The following is an 18,044-nucleotide window of genomic DNA, read 5'->3' on the forward strand; positions in this document are numbered from 1 at the left end:
CTACATTTTCTCTGCCTCTATCCATCACCCCTCTCGCTCCACTGCTCAAGAGCACAGCATCCCCAAGCATCAGCTACTCAAGCCAGCCATCTCTGCCCCATCCCAGTCTCCCATTTGCCCTTTTCAGTCCATACTCTAAGGATTTGGGCCTCAATCACAAGAGTGTTCCTCATGCACGTGTCCTGATCCAGACCCTCTGCCTCTTGTGCCTGAAATTCTAACAGCTTGGTCTCCCCAACTCCCTCCAGCAACCCTCTGCTCCTCATGAGGAATTATTTCTGAAACACTAACCTGGTCATTTTCACATCCCCACTTTAAAGATCCTACGGGCTCCCTACTGCCCATCGGCATGACTCCTTGGGTGCAATGCATTCAAGTCACCCAATAGCATTGCCACTCATTTGTAGGAAAACTGACTCTTCTATCCTCTTTCAAGCGAAATTTCCTCAAGCACAGAGTTTCTATTGGATGCTAAGTAGCCTTTAACACCTCTTTAAGACTCTCTGATCTCCCTTTTGAACCAAAGAAGACTTCAGACAATATTACCTTTGGCAGACAATATTACCTAAACAGACACCATTAGCAATATTTCGTTTTTTCAACTCCTGGCAAAGCAGGTTTCCTGTTTGCAGTCATGCTATAAATCTGCCTTTTAAAATAAATTTTTCTTTTTTTAAAGTGCAACAATCTAAAAGATTGAGTGAATAATAGTAAAGATGGTACAGACATACCTCGGAGATACCATGGGTTCAGTTCCAGACTATTGCAATCAAGCCAATATCACAATAAAGCGAGTCATATGAATTTTTTTGGTTTCCCAGTGCATATCAAAGTTATGTTCACATTATACTGTAGTTTATTAAGTGCGTGAGTGCTATGTCTTTTAAAAAGTATATACCTTATTTTAAAAACACCTCATTGCTAAAAAATGCTAATCATCATCTAAGCCTTCAGCAAGTCGTAGTAGTAACGTCAAACATCACTGATCACAGGTCACCGTAACAAATATAATAATGATAAAAAAGTTTGAAGTATTGTGAGAATTACTACAATGTGACACAGAGACACAAAGTGAGCAAATGCTATTGGAAAAATGGCACCAATAGACTTGCTCAATGCAGGGTGGCCACAAACCCTCGATTTATAAAAAACGTATTATCGGTGAACCACAGTAAAGCAAAGTGTAATAAAACAAGGGATGCCTGTACTTGGTCATGGCAAAAATTGTGGAGGTGTTATTTGCTACTCAGAGTCTGGTCCCTAGACTATCAGCATCGTCAGGGATCTTGTTAGAAGTTCAGAATCTCAGGCTCCACCGGAGACCTACTGACTCAGAATCTGCATTTTAACAGGATCGCCAGGTGATCCGCACATGCTTTTTAAGGGTTGGGAAGCACCGATGTGAATAATGAAGCCTGGGAAACACTGACCACAGGAAAAAGTCAAAGCTATTTGCCCTTCACGATCTGGCCTCATCCAGTCCTTCTAGATGATTCACAGCCTCTCCAAGGGCTTCTCCATCCAGGGCGCAACTACCTGCCTTAACCTATGCTATCCCTCTCACCGGAAATACTGCCCTCTTCTGCCTCAACCTTCTCATCATTCAGGACTCAGCTCTAATAGTAAGTTCTTTTTTCTGTTGTTTGAGATGAATTTCACGTAACATAAAGTTAACCACCTAAAGTGAACCATTCTATGGCATTTAGCCCATTGACAATGTTGTCCAGCCACTTCTACCTAGTCCCAAACGTTCTCGCCACCCCAAAATAAAACTCTGTACCCACTAAGCAGTCACTTCAATCCCCTCTCCCTGGCAACCATCCATCTGCTATTTCTATGGAGGTGCGTATTCCGGGCATTTCATATCAATGGAATCATACAATATATGGCCTTTTGTGTCTGGTTTCTTTCACTGAGTAGGATGTCTTCAGGGTTTATCTGGGTTGTAGCAGGTATCAGTGCTTTGTTCATTTTTAATGGCTGAATAATATTCTATTGTGTGGGTAGACCACATTTTGTTTATCTATGAACCCACTGATGGACATTTGGGTTGTTTCTACTTTGTAACTATTGTGATTAGTGCTGCTATGAACTTCCGTGGACAAGTATTTATCTGTTTTCAATGCTGTTGGTTGTATAACCAGGAGTAGAATTGCTGGGTCGTATGGTGTTGAACTTTCTGAAGCAACGTCCCTTCCTCACAGAGCTTTCCCTCAACCCTGACCTGCTTCCTCCTGCCCCACCAAGGAATGAATTTTGCTGCCCGCTTCTCCTACTGCAATTTCTAAAAATGTCTAGCAAGGCCAGGATTCAAACCCAGGACTTTTGACTCCAAATCCTATTTTTTTTGCACTGCCCCACATGGCTGACAGTCACTTCCACCTCAGACTGACCTCGTTTTATAGAACAGGCTCAGGCTGGGAGCTCGTTCACGGCCACTCGGCTCCTGAGTGACAGCTGGTCTCTGGACTCTCAGCTCCGATGTCCAATCTTTGGACACCATGGTCTATACTGTGCTCCTAAATGGACAAACAGGTTTAGAAAAGGTGGCCTCTTCCATTCCTGGGGAGGCTGACAACCTTACAATGCTCCGTCACCGAGAGGGGTCACAGTCTGTCTCCTCCTGGGATCAGCCAGGAAGCTGGTTCTGCAGCAAGGAACGATCTCCAGTATCTCTGGTATGGCACATTTATTTTAGCTCTTTATATATATATATATATATATATCTTTTTTTTTTTCCATGATAGGAGGAAAGGAAGAAAATGACTCTTTTATCTTGTTTTTCTGACTTTGCAAATTCTATGCTGTGTAAGGAACGTGCATGGAGCAGGGCACCAGGGGCACCAGGGGCACCAGGGGCAGTGGCGGCTCAGGGGCAGATCCCCAGGCAGCGGGCGCTGGGGAAGGTCTTCCTCATGCCCATGCACTTCTCCTTGTCAATGCGCAGGGTGTTGGCCTTCACGGCCAGCTCGTGCTCCAGTTGACACTTGGTCATGAACAGCAGCTGCAGCGTGTCCTGCGTCTCCCGCAGCCTCAGCTTGAGGGTCTGCAGGGTGTCGTCGATGGTGAACACCTCGTTCACGAGCCTGGGGAGAGAGCAGAGGGGAAGGCACGGTTCAGCCAGCCGGGCAGCACAGGTCTTCCTTGGGCCAGGAGCCGGGTGGGTGGGGCTCGGCTGGCAGGGAAGACAGAGGAGGAGCAAGCAGACAGGTGAACACACAGCAGAGCTGCTGAGGGCGATGGGTGCAAAGGGAGAAGTAGATGCGATGTTCAGGAAAACCATCTGGCTGTTCCTCAGTTAAACACAGACTCGCCAAAGGACCCAGCAATTCCACTCCTGGGTATGTACCCACAAGAACTAAAAACAGACACTCAAATACTTGCACAAATACTCGTGGGACACCAATAACAAGAGTCAACAGGTAGACACAGCCCAAATGTCCATCGACAGATGAATGGATACACAAAATATGGTCTATCCCCACACTAGGATATTATCGAGTTGTAATGAAAAGGAATGGAGAAGTGGTACGTGCTACAACATGGATGAACCTTGAAGACATTATGCTGAGTGAAAGATACCGACACTAAAGCTTATATATTGTCCGATCCCATTTATATGAAATGTCCAGAATAGGCAAATCCATAAAAAGAGGTAGTAGATTAGGGGTTGCCAGGGGCTGAAGGGAGAGGGGTAGGGAGTGACTGCTAATGAGGATAGGACTTCTTTTGGGTCAAATGAATGAAAATGTTCTGGAGCTAGCTGCACATTGTAAATGTACTAGGTGTCACTAATGGTATGTTATTTTATGTTGTACGTATTTTATCACAATCTTTTTAAAAAACCCAGATAACAGGGCCAGCCTCATCATGTAGCTAAGATGGTCAGGTGTGATGTCTGCTCTTGGCATCCATCTCAGGTCCCTCCTGTGCCCCAGCTGCCGGGAGTGTTGGCTGTTGATGGCTCCTAGGTCCACACGTCTCCAGGGAAGCCAATGGCTCACCAAGCGCGGTGGGTACAAAAGGTCATCCCCTGCCTCAGGGTGGAACCAGCTCCGTGGTGTAATTCACACTCCAGAGTTCCCCATGGGATCAGGCTGAAGCAGGGCTCCCCTATCCTGAAGCTCTGCTTCTGTGGGACCTTCCCAAGGCACCAGGAAAAGCCTTTCTGAGGAGGGAACGTTTGAACTGAGAAAAAAGACGCGAATGAGCTGGCTGTGTAAAGATCAAGAGGCAAGCACTCTACAGCCGGTGATCTAGAGAACTCTGTGCGATGCTGGTAATGTTCTATATCCGCACTGCTGGATCCGGCGGCCACTAGGCACGCGGAGCTCATGAGTAATTGCAATGCAGCAAGATCAACTGAGGAGCTGGATTTTTCGTCATTTTTCATTTTAAATCATTTAAATGTAAATGGAAGAGCCACACCCAGCTGGTGGCTACTGAATTGGACAGTGTGGTTCTACAGAGAAGAGCACATGCAAAATCGATTGGTCTGGATTTTGTTCTCAGTGCAATGGGAAGGCGCTGGTGGGGCGGTGGGCGCTGAAATGGGGAATGATGTGCTGATTCAGATTTGGGATAACCTCCAGGCTGCTGGGTAAAGATTAGATTGGACGGGGATAAGAGTGGAGGCAGGAGAGAGATTAGGGTTATTTCAGTATCCAGAATGAGTGGGTTGAATAGTGTCCCCCAAAAGATACGTCCAAGTCTGAACCCCGGTACCTGTGAATGTGATGCTCTTTGGAAGAAGGGGTTTTTGTAGATGTAACTGAGTTAAGGATCTTGAGAAGAAATCATCCTCGATTTAGGATGGGCCCTAAATCCAACGACTGGTCTTGTCAGAGAAAGGAGGGGGAGATTTGAGACACAGAGACACACAGGGAAGAAGGCCCTGTGAAGACGGAGGCAGATGCAGTGGTGCAGCTACAAGCCAAGGACCGCCAGCCACCACCAGAAGCCAGGAGAGGGGCCAGGAAAGGATGCTCTCTCAGAGGCCCCAGAGAGAACCAACCCTGTTGATACCTTGATTTCAGATGCTTGGCCTCCGCAAGTTTGAGAGAATAAATTTGTGTTGCTGTAAGCCACCCAGTTTCTGGTAATTGGTCACAGCAACCCTAAGACAGGAATATACCTGGTGAGCTGTGACGGTGGGTTGGTTTTGGGGCTGTGCCCTGGGACCCACCTGGAGCGGGGGGCAGGGACAGTGAAACTGTGCTCAGGACTGGAGGACACGCTGCTGGGAGGACTTGGGTTGATATCCCAAGGCTGAGCATCCCCATGACAAGCCTGAACTAGAGAGAGGCGACAGAAGCAGCCTGGAGACCCTTCTTTCCTTGGGGCTCTCTTGAGCAGCGCTGTCCAGCGATGGAAATATTCTGTTCCCTGCCCCCAGCCACACATGGCTCCTGACCACTTGATATGCAGTTTGTGTGAATTAGGACCTGAATTTTAAATTTTATTTCATTTTAACTAATTTAAATGCAAATCTAAAGGGACTTTCATTCTGAGGAATGGACATGGAAGGGACCTGCATGCTCAGAGAGGGTCAGGAGAAGAGGGGCCACCTGTAGGAGGAAAAGGAGAAAGACCCAGAGGTGGTAAGGGAGGGGATGGAGGGACAAAGAACCTAATGCGTGGACGGGGCAATTCAGCTGCTGCAGAAGGCAGACAGCTTGAGTGCTGTTGTCCGCTCAGTTCCCAACACACGTACATATAGTTGTTGCACACACACACACACATAGTACACACACATGCGCACACACACACATACACATACACTGCCCAGGACTCTTGAGCCAAACACGCCTCATCCATGTTCTCTGTCTACACCCCTTGGTGGCACAGTTGGTGGACGGGGAGGCAGGGAGCATGTCCCAGAGCAGTAAGTCCCCTGGGACAACATCTGGTCCCTCCCCTTAAAGCTTGGTTGTGTATAAGCCTCCCTGGGGTGGACAAATGGGTGATCAGAGCCTCTGCCCCAGGGTTGCTGGAGCCCAACCTGAGCATCTAAGATGCAGGGGCAGGTGGAGGAGGGGTCAGGAGAGCTTCCCCAACCCCTCACCCAGGACCTGGACCCCACCCAGCCCAGGTGGGGCAGGACCCTGGCCACACGGCACCCACTTCTGGGATGAAGACCTTCCAGGCCAGCAGCGGGCTGAGGAGCAGGTAGCCAGGCCTTCAAGCTCAAAGCCAGGCGTCGCTTTGCACCCCACCCCCGACACAGCCAGCTTTTCTGTGTCCCACAAGATTATCTCAGGCAGTAACCGAGGCCGTGCAAACCTCAGCACATGGAACCACTTGGAGTTTTCTCTCCAAATACTTTCCCTCCTCCTTACTTCTCCAGCGCTCTTCTCCACATCTCAGCTCAGAAGGAAGACAAGCCACTGAGTTGTGGGGGCATTTGTTATGCAGCAATAGAGAACGAAGACAGTGCCCCTAGCATGGAGGGAACAGAGCAGCCAAGTGACCAGCCCCAAGTCACACAGCATGTTCATGGGAAACTAATCCCCCATGTCCAATGACCACTTCCTTCCCTGCCTGGTCATCACCCCATTCCAAACCCCTCCCCCAGACTCACAAATCCTGTCTCTGGGGCTGTGTGAGTGTTTTGTCCCTCTCCTGTGAGGAGGCCCTTTGTCAACAGAAGCAGCCCTCCTTAGCTAAGCAGGACAGGCAGGGTTAGGCTATTCCGAGGGCTCTCAGCTGAGAACTTCACAGAAAGGGCGGTGGAGGATGACTGAGGTGTGGGCTGGGCGCCTCTTTCATGGGAGCCTGGAGAGAGAGAGGGTGACGCCCGCAAGGGCAAGGGCCACATCTCTGGGCTGGGCGGCTCCCTCTTGTTGGCTTTTAGGGGACAGCTGGAGGGTTCCCGGAGCAGAACAGAGCTACGAAACCATCCTCACTTAGATGAGAGGGCTGCAGTGCAGGGGGGCGGTCTCTGTGGTGGGGAGGCCATCAAGGGCACCCCCAGAGCCCCAGGCCCCCACCCAGTGCCTGTGGAGTTGTGGGCCTGGACGTCCTGATTGGTGGAGGGTCCGTTTTCCAGACCCAGGCTTCCTGGCAGCTCCAGAGACCCACCCCTCCCCCCACCCCGGCCTCCACCACTCACTTGAACTGGGGCATATCCCTGCACAGCTCCACACTGGGCCGCCGGGTCCGGCACTCCAACCTTGTCTGCGCCACCTTCAGCGGGCTCTCCTTGGCCAAGATGGACCTTTCCAGCAGCATGATGGTGTTCTCTGTCTGGAAGATCTCCTGCAGCGTCTGCAGAGAACATTTGAGGTATCAGAAGGAACCTGATCTTGAACTTAGCCAGCCATAAGTACCCCCGGAACCGAGTGTTCTCAACAGATGTCACCTCACTGTGGGTGAAACAGGCACTCTCCTCCCTATCATCACTGGATGCCCTAGATCTGTGAGCAGTTCTAGTTTTCATGGTGCCCCTCCCCTGCGAGAAGGCTCTTCGTGGGTGGGCTGTGCTAACACCCCTCTCAGACTCAGCAGGGCCCAACGGCGAGGTGACGTGTGCTCTGTTCCTGACAAGCCTAGAAGCTGTACCCTGCCATGGTGGCCCCCAGCATCCTTCCTTTGGCTAATCTATTTGTTTGCTGTCTGTTTCCCTCACTAGCATGTAAGCTCCCAGAGGTCAGGGGCTTTGCCTCGTCCATTGCTCTATCCCCCATTGCCAGGAACAGAGCTTGGTGTAGAGTGAGGGCTATCAGATAAAATACAGGACGCCCAGTTAAATGTGAATTTCAGACTCACAACAAAGCATTTTTTATCATATGTCTCAACTACTGCATGAGACATAGTTACACTAAAAAAACCATTTGTCGTTGATTTGAAATTCAAGTTTAACTGGACATCCTGCATTTTTATTTGCTAAATCTGGCAACTCATAGTAGGAGCTCAATAAATATTCATTGAATGAATGAATGAATGAATCACAGTGGGATCCAGAAGTCTAGATTTTTAGCTAGCTCCCCAATGGTCCTTATGCACACTCAAGTTTGGGAACAGTTTTGCCCTGAAATTTATATGGTCCTGTCCATCTCAGATTTTAATATGGGGAACAGTACTTACACAGGAGTATGCCAGCACTCCTGAATGGAGTGAGGACTGCAAGTCTAAGACCCCGTCTTGCCTTCAGGGACTTTACAGTCATGTTGTTTTTCTCTTTGCCATGAGCTATGAAATATTCACAAATCATAACAGGTACTAGGATGACTGTCTCAGCTGGGTTGGGCCCATATTCTATGGGCCACAAGAAACTGCTTAAAAGATGATTTTTTCCAAAGAATTAAAGTCCTGGCTTCCCTCCTACCTTAAGAAAAAAAGCCTACAAGGAGAGCATTTCTCTACTTCAAGAGAACAAAAGGATGTCCTTTTCCTCCTGGGCGGTGAGACGGAGGCAGGGTTATCTGAGGGCAGGGGGCTGCACTGCCTCTTTCAAAGCCCACCGAGGAGGAAGGCTGACCCCTCACGTGGTCCTCAGTGAGCCGCCCAGACCAGAGCGACGCCAACCACACGCTGGTTAAACATTATCCCATGAGAATGTTCTGTACCCAAAACGTGGGAAGGTAAACACTCCATGAGTGGGGGGAACACCTCTCTTAGAAGCCCTGGGGATTTCCCTCAGAAACCTGCCCTTTGGGTATGCAGACATGCAGAGCTCAGAAAACACCACCCCAGCGTACTGTGGAAGAAAATTGAGCCTTCTAAACAGGAGAAATACTTCTCGGCACCATACTGCCCCGCGTGGAAACAGCCCCCCCACCTACTACCTAGATGGCCCTGTTGGGGGGTACCTACTGCTGGGGTGCAGTGAGGGGGGACATTACTGAGGTTTGGGCTGCTGGTGGTGCCCAGCCCGGGATGCTTCTCTCTCGCCAGTAAGGCTGCTGCTGGTGGAACTGAAGCCAGTGGCCTGTGGCTGCGCCTACCTTGGTTTCTCCTGTTTGTTCTCTCCCCTGGCCCTCTGGCCCCCAGCTCGGGGCCTGAAATGTTACAAAAGGCCTATCTCTCTGTTTTTTAAAAAAATTTTATTGAAGTACAGTTGATTTACAATGTTGTGTTAGTTTCAGGTCTGCAGCAAAGCGATTTAGTTAAGTATATTCTTTTTCATGTTCTTTTCCATCATGGTTTATTACAGGATATTGAATATAGCGTCCTGTGCATACAATAGGACCTTGTAGTTTACCTATTTTACATATAGTAGTGTGTATCTGCTAATCCAAAACTCCTTATTTATCCCTCCCCCACTCCCTTTCCCCTTTGGTAACCATAAGTTTGTTTTCTATGCCTATGAGTCAGTTTCTCTTTTGTAAATAAGTTCATTTGTGCCATATTTTAGATTCCACATGTAAGTGATATCATATGGTATTTGTCTTTGTCTGGCCTACTTCACTTAGTATGATAATCTCTAGGTCCATCCATGTTGCTGCAAATGGCATCGTTTCATTCCTTTGTTATGGCTGAGTAGTATGCCACTGTGTACATGTACCACATCTTCTTTATCCATTCATCTGTTGATGGACATTTAGGTTGTTTCCCTGTCTTGACTATTGTGAATGGTGCTGCTATGAACATAGGGGTGCATGTATCTTTTTGAATTAGAGTTTTCTCCGGGTATACGCCCAGGAGTGGGATTGCTGGATCATATGGTAACTCCATTTTTAGCTTTTTAAGGAACCTCCATACTGTTCTCCACAGCGACTGCACCAATTTACATTCCCACCAACAGTGCAGGAGGGTTCCCTTTTCTCCACACCCTCTCCAGCATGTATTACTTGTAGACTTTTTAATGATGAAAAGGCCTATCTCTTGAGTCTAAAAAAAGGGCTGACATTCATCACATGTTCAATCGTTTCTTCATTCACTCATTAATTTAAAGATTCATTGATTCACTTGTTGACTTAACTGCTGACTAGGCACCTACTGGGTGCTAAGCACTGTTCTAGGCAGTGGACACAGCAGTGTACAGAACAGGCAGAAAAACCCATCTTCACAGAGTTACATCCTAGTGGATTTTCCACCCATTCCTTTGCTCCTGTATGCAACATTTATTCAGCACCCACAAGCCCTTACTATTGTACAACTGCAACCATCTTTACCATCACAGAAATTCAAGTTCCTTCCTGTCTGTTAAAAACACATATTGGATGCCTTTAGGGTGCAGGACATTGGTGGGAGATGCCATCACCTAAGAGGCATCCAGTACATTTCAGTGTTCCAGGAACTCTCGTGTGAGCACAGCAGAGGGACAGGGACACAGCAACGCACAAGCGGGAGCTCCTGGAGAACTAAAACCTACTAATTATTTTTTCAAACCTGCTGACCACTTCCAGGAGCGTTAGCACCGCCTCCTAACACTTGCTCATCCCCCTTGATTGACAAAAAGCAGCTGGTAAATCCAGAGACTTCTGCACGCAACAGGCTCCAGTTAATTTTAACAAGCCTGCTCTGCCTTCTTTATATGTATCTTTCTAGCTACCCTCTACTTTTGGCAAGTGCTGTTGGTTTTCCAGCTGTAGAAGTAATATATATTTGAAATGACTTGATTGAAACAGAAGTATAAAGTAAACAACAGCCCAGGTGGCATGGGGGTAAAATTGGGAAGGCCGCCCAGGAATGACTGAATTTGGAAAACCCTGTATCATACTGTGTGTCCCCCCTGGGCACCTAGATACAGCAGGTGAGAGAATTGAGAGGGAGCTGCGGAGCTCGGGGGCCGTGATGGTGGAAGGAGGATGGTAAGGGGCAGGGGCCACTGTGCAGCCCCCTGCCCTGTATCTCCTCCTGGGGCTGACTTCTGGAGGTGCTGGGGTGGCTGGAACCAACTGTTGGTTTTTCTTCACCACCCCCTGTCCCCACTGGCATATCTGCCCAGGTGGGGCTATACTCTGACATAAAGGTTCTCCGGAACCTCCTGTCCAGCCTCTGTCACTCACTGTCAGGGTCCTCTTCATTGGAAGGGAGAAAACACACACACACACACACACACACACACACACACACACACACACACTCCGTCATGGGGGCAGCCCCTGATGCCCACCCCAGTCCTGCCAGCCTGTGAACCTCCAAAAGCCCTGGGGGCAGTGACTCAGCCTCCAGAAGTTTGAGGAGTGTGACCCCCAAGGGCCAGGAGGCAGAGACCACATGGGCTGACCAGAGGCAGGGGCTGGAGACAGAATAGCCTTGACCTTCATGCTCAGGAGGGAGCTAGAGTGCCAACACCGAGCTCTGAGCTCCAGGACAGCCTGGTCCCTAGACCCCAAATTCCATGATAACCCCTAGGAGAAGAGGCTGAAGTCTAAGAGGGTGACGCACACATCCCAGCATGCCCCCTCCTGGTATAGACTGTAGGAGCCCAGGACCACTAAGGAATACACATGTCAAGAAGGTGCAGTGAGCTGGCAGCATCTGGGTGCCCATGACCACGGAGACAGACGCATTAAACACAGTACCTGGGCAGATGGAGGATTTCGGCCGCCAACAGATGGAGAGCATTAACCTCACATGGGAGCAGCGGTGGGTCTTTAAAATGATGCAACGTGAGAAAGCCAGGAAACAATGAGCTATTTTATACAATCCCTTTTGAGAAAACTAAAAATCCGCGCACATGCAACGGTCATACACATTTTGTGAGAACACATTTAAATCAACAGGTCCATATTCATTCAATTAAAGAGGTCATAGTCACTCATTCATTCATTAAAATGGTCATCTATGGAAAGTCAACTATGGGAGAAAGGGAGTGACCACAAAGAGTGGGGATAAAAGGGAATAAAGAAACGAGGGGCTTTGTACAAACGTATGTGCCAGGAACCAAGGAGTATGATAAGCTCACCTCTCTTCAATAGGGTCAAAAGGGAAAACAATCCCCACGATCCTACCAGATCTAAGGTTTCCTTTTATTTTTTTTTTTATTTTTTATTTTTTTAACATCTTTATTGGAGTATAACTGTTTTACAATAGTGTGTTAGTTTCTCCTTTACAACAAAGTGAATCAGTTATACATATACATATGTTCCCATATCTCTTCTAGTAGGTCTCTCACTTCGTCACAGCTTACCCTTCCCCCTCCCCATGTCCTCAAGTCCATGCTCTAGTAGGTCTGTGTTTTATTCCCGTTCTACCACTAATCTCTTCATGACATTTTTTTTTCTTAGATTTAAGGTTTCCTTTTAAAATAACTTTTTTAGTTTTTTTTTAAGGGAGAAATTCAATTAAGGACAAAATACTATCTAATAGTAAAGGGTATTAATTCTTAAATTTGTTTGCGCATTAGCATTACCTTGAGGGTTTTTAAAATTGTGGATGCCTGCCCCCTGCAAAAGGTTCAGATTTCATTGGTCTGGGGTGCAGCCTGGGTGTCAGGATGTTTTAGGAGCTCCCTAAAGGTGTAGCCAGAGTCAAGAACCACTGGTGCAGGTGAAACAGAGATGTGCAAACGTTAAAAAGTCTCAGAGGGAAGGAGATAGATTAAGGACCACAGTTAGAGACTTGGAGTAGCAAATCAAAGCTGTCCGTCTTGGCAGGAAACCCCAAATGGGGTCAAGGGAGTAATTTCATCCCTAGGTAGAAGATAATTTTGGAGATGTACCTGTGGGTGATCTGTTCGCCATGGGCTTCGGTTTCCAGGAAGGGGTCTAGGGAAGGGGTTGCTGCCTCATCACAGGTTTCTGAGGGAAGTCCGATGTCAGCAATTTGAAACCGTGGTGCTCCAACCCCCAGTCCCAGAGCTGAGCCCTTGTCCCACCATGACTACCCAGGCAATCCAGACCCCTGGCCAGGCAGGCAGGAAGCTCAGGGCACAGGCAGCCTTCCAAGGTGGGAAGGCCTGGGCAAGTTCTGCAACTCAGAATCCCTCAGGTCCAGGTGCCTGTTACGTGCATGTGCACACATGCACACACACACACACACACACACACACACACACACACACACACACAATGAGTGTCTCAAACACTTCCACCTCCCTCTGCAGGGGGAGGGAGGTGGAGGTGTTTGAGACACTCACCCACCTACCTGACCCCAGAGCTGGTATATCTCACACATCCACATCAAACCCAGCATACTCCCACCACAGGGCCTTTGCACAGACTATCCCCTCTGCCTTCCCCAGATATCCACATGGCTCATTCCCTCACTCCCTTCCGGTTGTGGCTAAAATGCTCAGAAGGCCTTCCCTGATCATTTCCTTTAAAATTATAACCCCCAGGAATGCCCTGGTGGTCCAGTAGTTAGGACTCCACGCTTTCACTGCCAAGGGCCCAGGTTTAATCCCTGGTCGGGGAAGTAAGATCCCACAAGCCTCGTGGTGCGGCCAAAAAAACCCCTAAAATTACAACCCCCAAACCGGCCAGCACTCCCAATTGTCCAAACCCTGCTTTATTTTCTTTATAGTCCTTACACCTTCTGACATATTGAGCTTTACTCATTAATGTTGTTCATCATCCCCCACCAGAGAGTAAGCTCCACGTGGGGAGGGATTTTTGTTTTACTCACTGCTGAATCCCCAGTGCCAAAACCTATCAATGCCTGGGACACAGTAATAATAATAATAATAATAATAATAACAACAATATCATCTAACACTTAAAATAGTGTGTACTGTGTGCCAGGCATTTTGCTAAGGGCTTTGTGTATATCGACCAATTAGCAGGTGCTTAATGAACACTTCCTCCCTGGATGGACCAGTACACACCATGGGGTGTTTGGTTAAGAAGAGAGCACAGACATTGGCACTAGACGGCCTGAGTCTCTCCAAATCCCAGCCCCAGCACATCCAAGCTGGGTGACCTTAGGCAAGTGTCCTAGGCTCTCTGAGCCTTTCTAGTAAAAGAGGGATCATAGCCATTCCCACTCCATAGAGTAGAGGTGAGGCCATTAGTGCCAGGCCTGGGAGAAGGAGCTCTTGGAAACCTTAGCAAGTGTATAAACCCCTTCACTGCGGGCACACAAAGCTGGTGACACTCACACTCATTTGCAGTAACTTGAAAAGCATTGGTACCAAGTCCTGCTCTTCCCAAAGCAAGCGCGTACCTGTGTGTGTGTGTTTCTCCCACAAACACACCCTGGAAAGTGCCACGAGGAAGTCATCCTGCCCCTTCTCCCATCTTTGCTTGGCCAGCTGGAGATCTCTTTCCCTCCTTCCCTCTCTTCCTCTCTCCGCAGTCCCTAAGCTGGGGAAGGGCTGCCCTGAGCCCCAGAAGCCCCCCCTCCCAGAGCCCCCAGGGATATTAGACTTTCTGCTCCCACAAAACCAAGGAAGTGGGGGAAAGCTGCTCCTGGGGCAGGGCGCAGGCTGGCTCACGGGAGCAGCTGGGTGAGCCGCTGTGGGATTGGCCCAGGAGTCACCCCATGGGAGGAGTCTCAGCAGCCTTGGCCGGAAGCTGGAACTCAGTTGGGAAGGAGGGGGTGGGAGTGGAAGGGTCACCTCACTCCCCTCCCCAGGCCCTAGCTCTGGGCCCTGTGTGCTGCAGGCTGCCTGCCAGTCAAGGTTGCGAGACTGTTCTAAGCCTCCCACATACCGTGCATGGGGGGGCGGGGAGGGCAGGTCACTTCAGCTCACTGAGTCCCTCCGTGATCACACAGATCTAGATTCAAATTCCAGCTCCTGCTTTTCCCCGCTGTGTGACCTTCAGTGGGTCACTTAACCTCTCTGTGCCTCATGCTATCATGCATTCAATATCTACTGAGCCCTTCACTCAGTAGCCCCTTCTATGGTGCCAGACACTGTGCAGAGCGCTTGTTCTCTTGTCTGTAAAGCCAGTACGACAATAACAACTCACCCACCAGGTTGCTGTGCAGATTAAATGAAATAACGTGTATGAAGTGCTTAGTCCAGTGCTGGCATATGCCATGGGCTGTCCTGCCTCCCCACCCTACCCCGAACTCCCATCCTGCAATGTTCAGTCTGTTAGGAGATTTTTCCTCTGTGATCATTGGTCTTTTTTTTCTTTTTAACGTCAGGCAATCTGAAGAAACTCAGATTCGTTTGACAGAATTTGTCTTTGCAGGCAGCTTCAGTTCCTTCAGACTTCCAGTCCCGGGCTCAGGGGCAACCTCCATCAACCCACTTCTTTGGGCGTAAGGGGTCAAGGCAGGGGTCACCTGCTCAATCGAGAAGGAGCGTCCTCTTTCTCAGCCTCTGGAATGAGGCTCAGAGGGGAGTCAGCTCAAGGCAGAAGGTGGGCCACATCCCCCCATCCCCCCACCGGCCTGGGGAACCAAAGGTCTTTCTGTTAACAACCCCTACCCGCTTCGCTCCAGGCAGATGCCCAGCCACAGCGGCCTCCATGCAGGTTCTTGGAGGTAAGAGCCCTGGGCGGGAAGTCAGGAGGCTAGGGTCCTGTCTAAGCCCCAGTGCAAACCAGCTGTGGCGCTCACACCCCACTCAGAGCCCTGGGCTGTGGGGAGAGGCCCAACTTCCTCATCCAGTGAATGAGGACTCGAGGCCTGTCTTCCTCACCGGCTAGGGCACTGCAAGTGCTCCCGGACCACGTACATGCTCTAATCCATCACCCATCAGCCCCGCGTGCCAGGAGCCACTGCCTCTGAGATCCGGCCTGAGAGCTGTCAGCCGCAGGTATGGCTGTGTGTGTGTGTGTGTGTGTGTGTGTGTGTGTGTGTGTGTGTGTGTGTGTGTGTGTGTTTCTGTGTGTCTGTGATTTTGTTTTTAAGTCTTCAAGTCAACCCCCCTCAGATGGCTGGGAGTCCCAAACACGCAGCCTTCCAGAGCCTTCTGAAGATGCTGTAGACAGTGGACACGTTTTTCTGTAAAGGTCTGGGTGGTAGATATTTTAGGCTTTAGGAGCCATATGGTTTCTGTCACAACTGCTCGACTTGGCCACTGCAGTGCAGAAGTAGCCCCGGACAATACGTAAATGTATGGGGGGGGATCTGTGTTCCAGTAAAACTTTATTTACAAAAACGGGCGGGGGCGGGGTGCAGATTTTGAGGCCCCTGCTGTAGTCCCTCGCAGAGGAAGTCCTGATCCCTCTCAGCAGCCCATCGCACACAAGGCTGCTGCTCCCCCGAGGCTTCCCACGTTCAGAGAGAACAATTTCTCTAGCTCCTTGCTACTCAAGGTGTGGTCTGTAGACCAGCATCACTGGATTCGGAGCGCTTGGCAGAAATGCAGACTCTCAGGCCCTACCCCCAGACCTACGAAGGTACGGTGCATTTTAACAAAAACGCTCAGGTGATCACAGGCACGTTAATGTTTTAAAGCAGAAGGACATGGTCTTGTTTGTAGTTTGAGGCAAATCTCTCCGGCTACCATTTGGAGGGTGGACAGAGGGGACAAAAGGAGGGAAGAAGATGGCCAGTGAGGAACTGAGAGGCAGGAGGGCCCACACCAAGGCAGGATGGAGAGACACAGAAGGAACGAGTTCACAAGAGTATACAGATGGCAAAATGGGGAGCACTGGTAATGGCTGGAGTGTGCCGGGGAGGAGGGGCCGGCCCCTAAAATTAGGAGGAGCCTCCAGCCTGTGTTCAAATGCCAGCACCACAGGACTGAGCATGTGGCCTTGGAAAATTGCCAAGCCTCTCTGAGCCTCAGTTTCCCCATCTGTATAATGGAGATAATAACAGTATCTACCTCAGAGGGTGACTGCAAGGATTGATTTAGGTACCCCATGTTTAGCACACTGGCTGGCACCTAACAGGCACTCTATAGACCTCAGCACTTTCTATCCATCCATCTATCCATCCATCCATCCATGTATCCATGAATCCATCCATGCATACATCCATCCATCCATGCATCCATGCCTCCATCCATGTATCCATGTATCCCTCCATCTACCTGTCTTCTACCTTTTATCCTTTCTTCTTTTTTTTTAAGTCAAACCTTAATGCCAGGAGACCAAGGCTTCTCAGTCTTGGCGCTATTGACATTTGGGGCTGGGTTATTCTCTACTGTGGGGCTATCCCATGCACTGTAGGATGTTTAGCTGCATCCCTGGCCTCTACCCACTAGATGCCAGTAGCACCCCCTACCAAGTTGTAATAACCAAAAATGTCTGTAGACGTTATCAGATGTCCTCGAGGTATAAAACTGCCCGTTGCAAGGCCACCGATCTAGTGGTTATTATTACTGTTGTTGTTGTTAGGTTGTGGTGGTGGGAGTGGGGGAGACGTTCACATTAACTTAAAGAATAAACTCTAGAGCGGAACACCCAGATTCAAATCCTGGCTCTGCCATTGACTTGCTGTGGTGGGTGGGGGTGGGGGGCTTTAGGAAAATACTTGTCTTCAGTTTCCTCATCTGTAAAATGGGGCTAATAGTAATCCGTTCTTCATGGGGTTGTAGGAGGGAAGGTGAGTTAATGTTAGAAAAGCACTTAGAACTCTGCCTGCACAGAGTAAGGTTAATATGTCTTTTGTGGTGATGGTGAATTTTTTCTCTCTCTCCTGCTACTTGTAATCGGATGGCAAACTAGACCGTGATCATCCACCCTCAGACCTTGTTGGGGTCCCCAGCATGAGGAAAGGGTGAGGTCTGTGCTGGAAATGGTCTCTGGTCTTGAACGGGGTGTGAAAAGCACTTGCCAGGTCTGCCTCGGACAAAACCAACCTCGGCTCAGTGGAAAAGGGTGCTGATATTCCTGGCTGGAGTAGAAATCCACCCAAAGCCTTTGAAAGGGGGAATGTGTTTGGCAGAGCTGTCGGCCATGTAAAACTATTTGCCTGCGTCTTGTCTTGTGACAGTAGAGAAAGCTTCTAGGCTTTCTCTAGGGCCGGGAAATTATTTTTGATGTGGAGGGAAAAAACAGATTTAGCAGTTCCAGCCGGCTTTGGGCTTCTGGATGCTTTGTGCAACCTTGCAAATTTATTGTTTTCCAAATTGCATGAAGCCAAGGGGTTTCCAAGGAGATGCCTGGCTCAGTGCGGCTCCCCAGCTTAGGAAGGCAGCTTGGAATCCTTTTTTTTGGTCAAACGGTGGAAGATTTTCAAGCGCAGCCAAGCCCAGGGGCAAGAACTAGTTGAGGAGGGCTCCAGAGGGACTTGGCCAGAAATGCAGGGCG

General features: G+C 49.2%; 1 protein-coding gene across 1 annotated transcript in view; it reads right to left on the bottom strand.

The window, feature by feature from the left end:
• Positions 1-2,674: 2,674 nt before the first annotated feature.
• Positions 2,675-18,044, bottom strand: part of TEKT5 (tektin 5) — a 39,594-nt gene continuing 24,224 nt past the window's right edge. Inside the window, exons 6-7 of the mRNA XM_007101637.2 lie at positions 7,112-7,266; positions 2,675-3,086 (exon numbers count right to left, since the gene is read on the bottom strand). Coding sequence (XP_007101699.1) covers positions 2,870-3,086; positions 7,112-7,266 — 372 coding nt within the window. The 3' untranslated portion in view covers positions 2,675-2,869. The remainder of the gene's footprint in view (positions 3,087-7,111; positions 7,267-18,044) is intronic.

This window comes from Physeter macrocephalus, chromosome 14 (genome assembly GCF_002837175.3).
Source record: "Physeter macrocephalus isolate SW-GA chromosome 14, ASM283717v5, whole genome shotgun sequence".
In the NCBI taxonomy this organism is placed as follows: Eukaryota; Metazoa; Chordata; class Mammalia; order Artiodactyla; family Physeteridae; genus Physeter; species Physeter macrocephalus.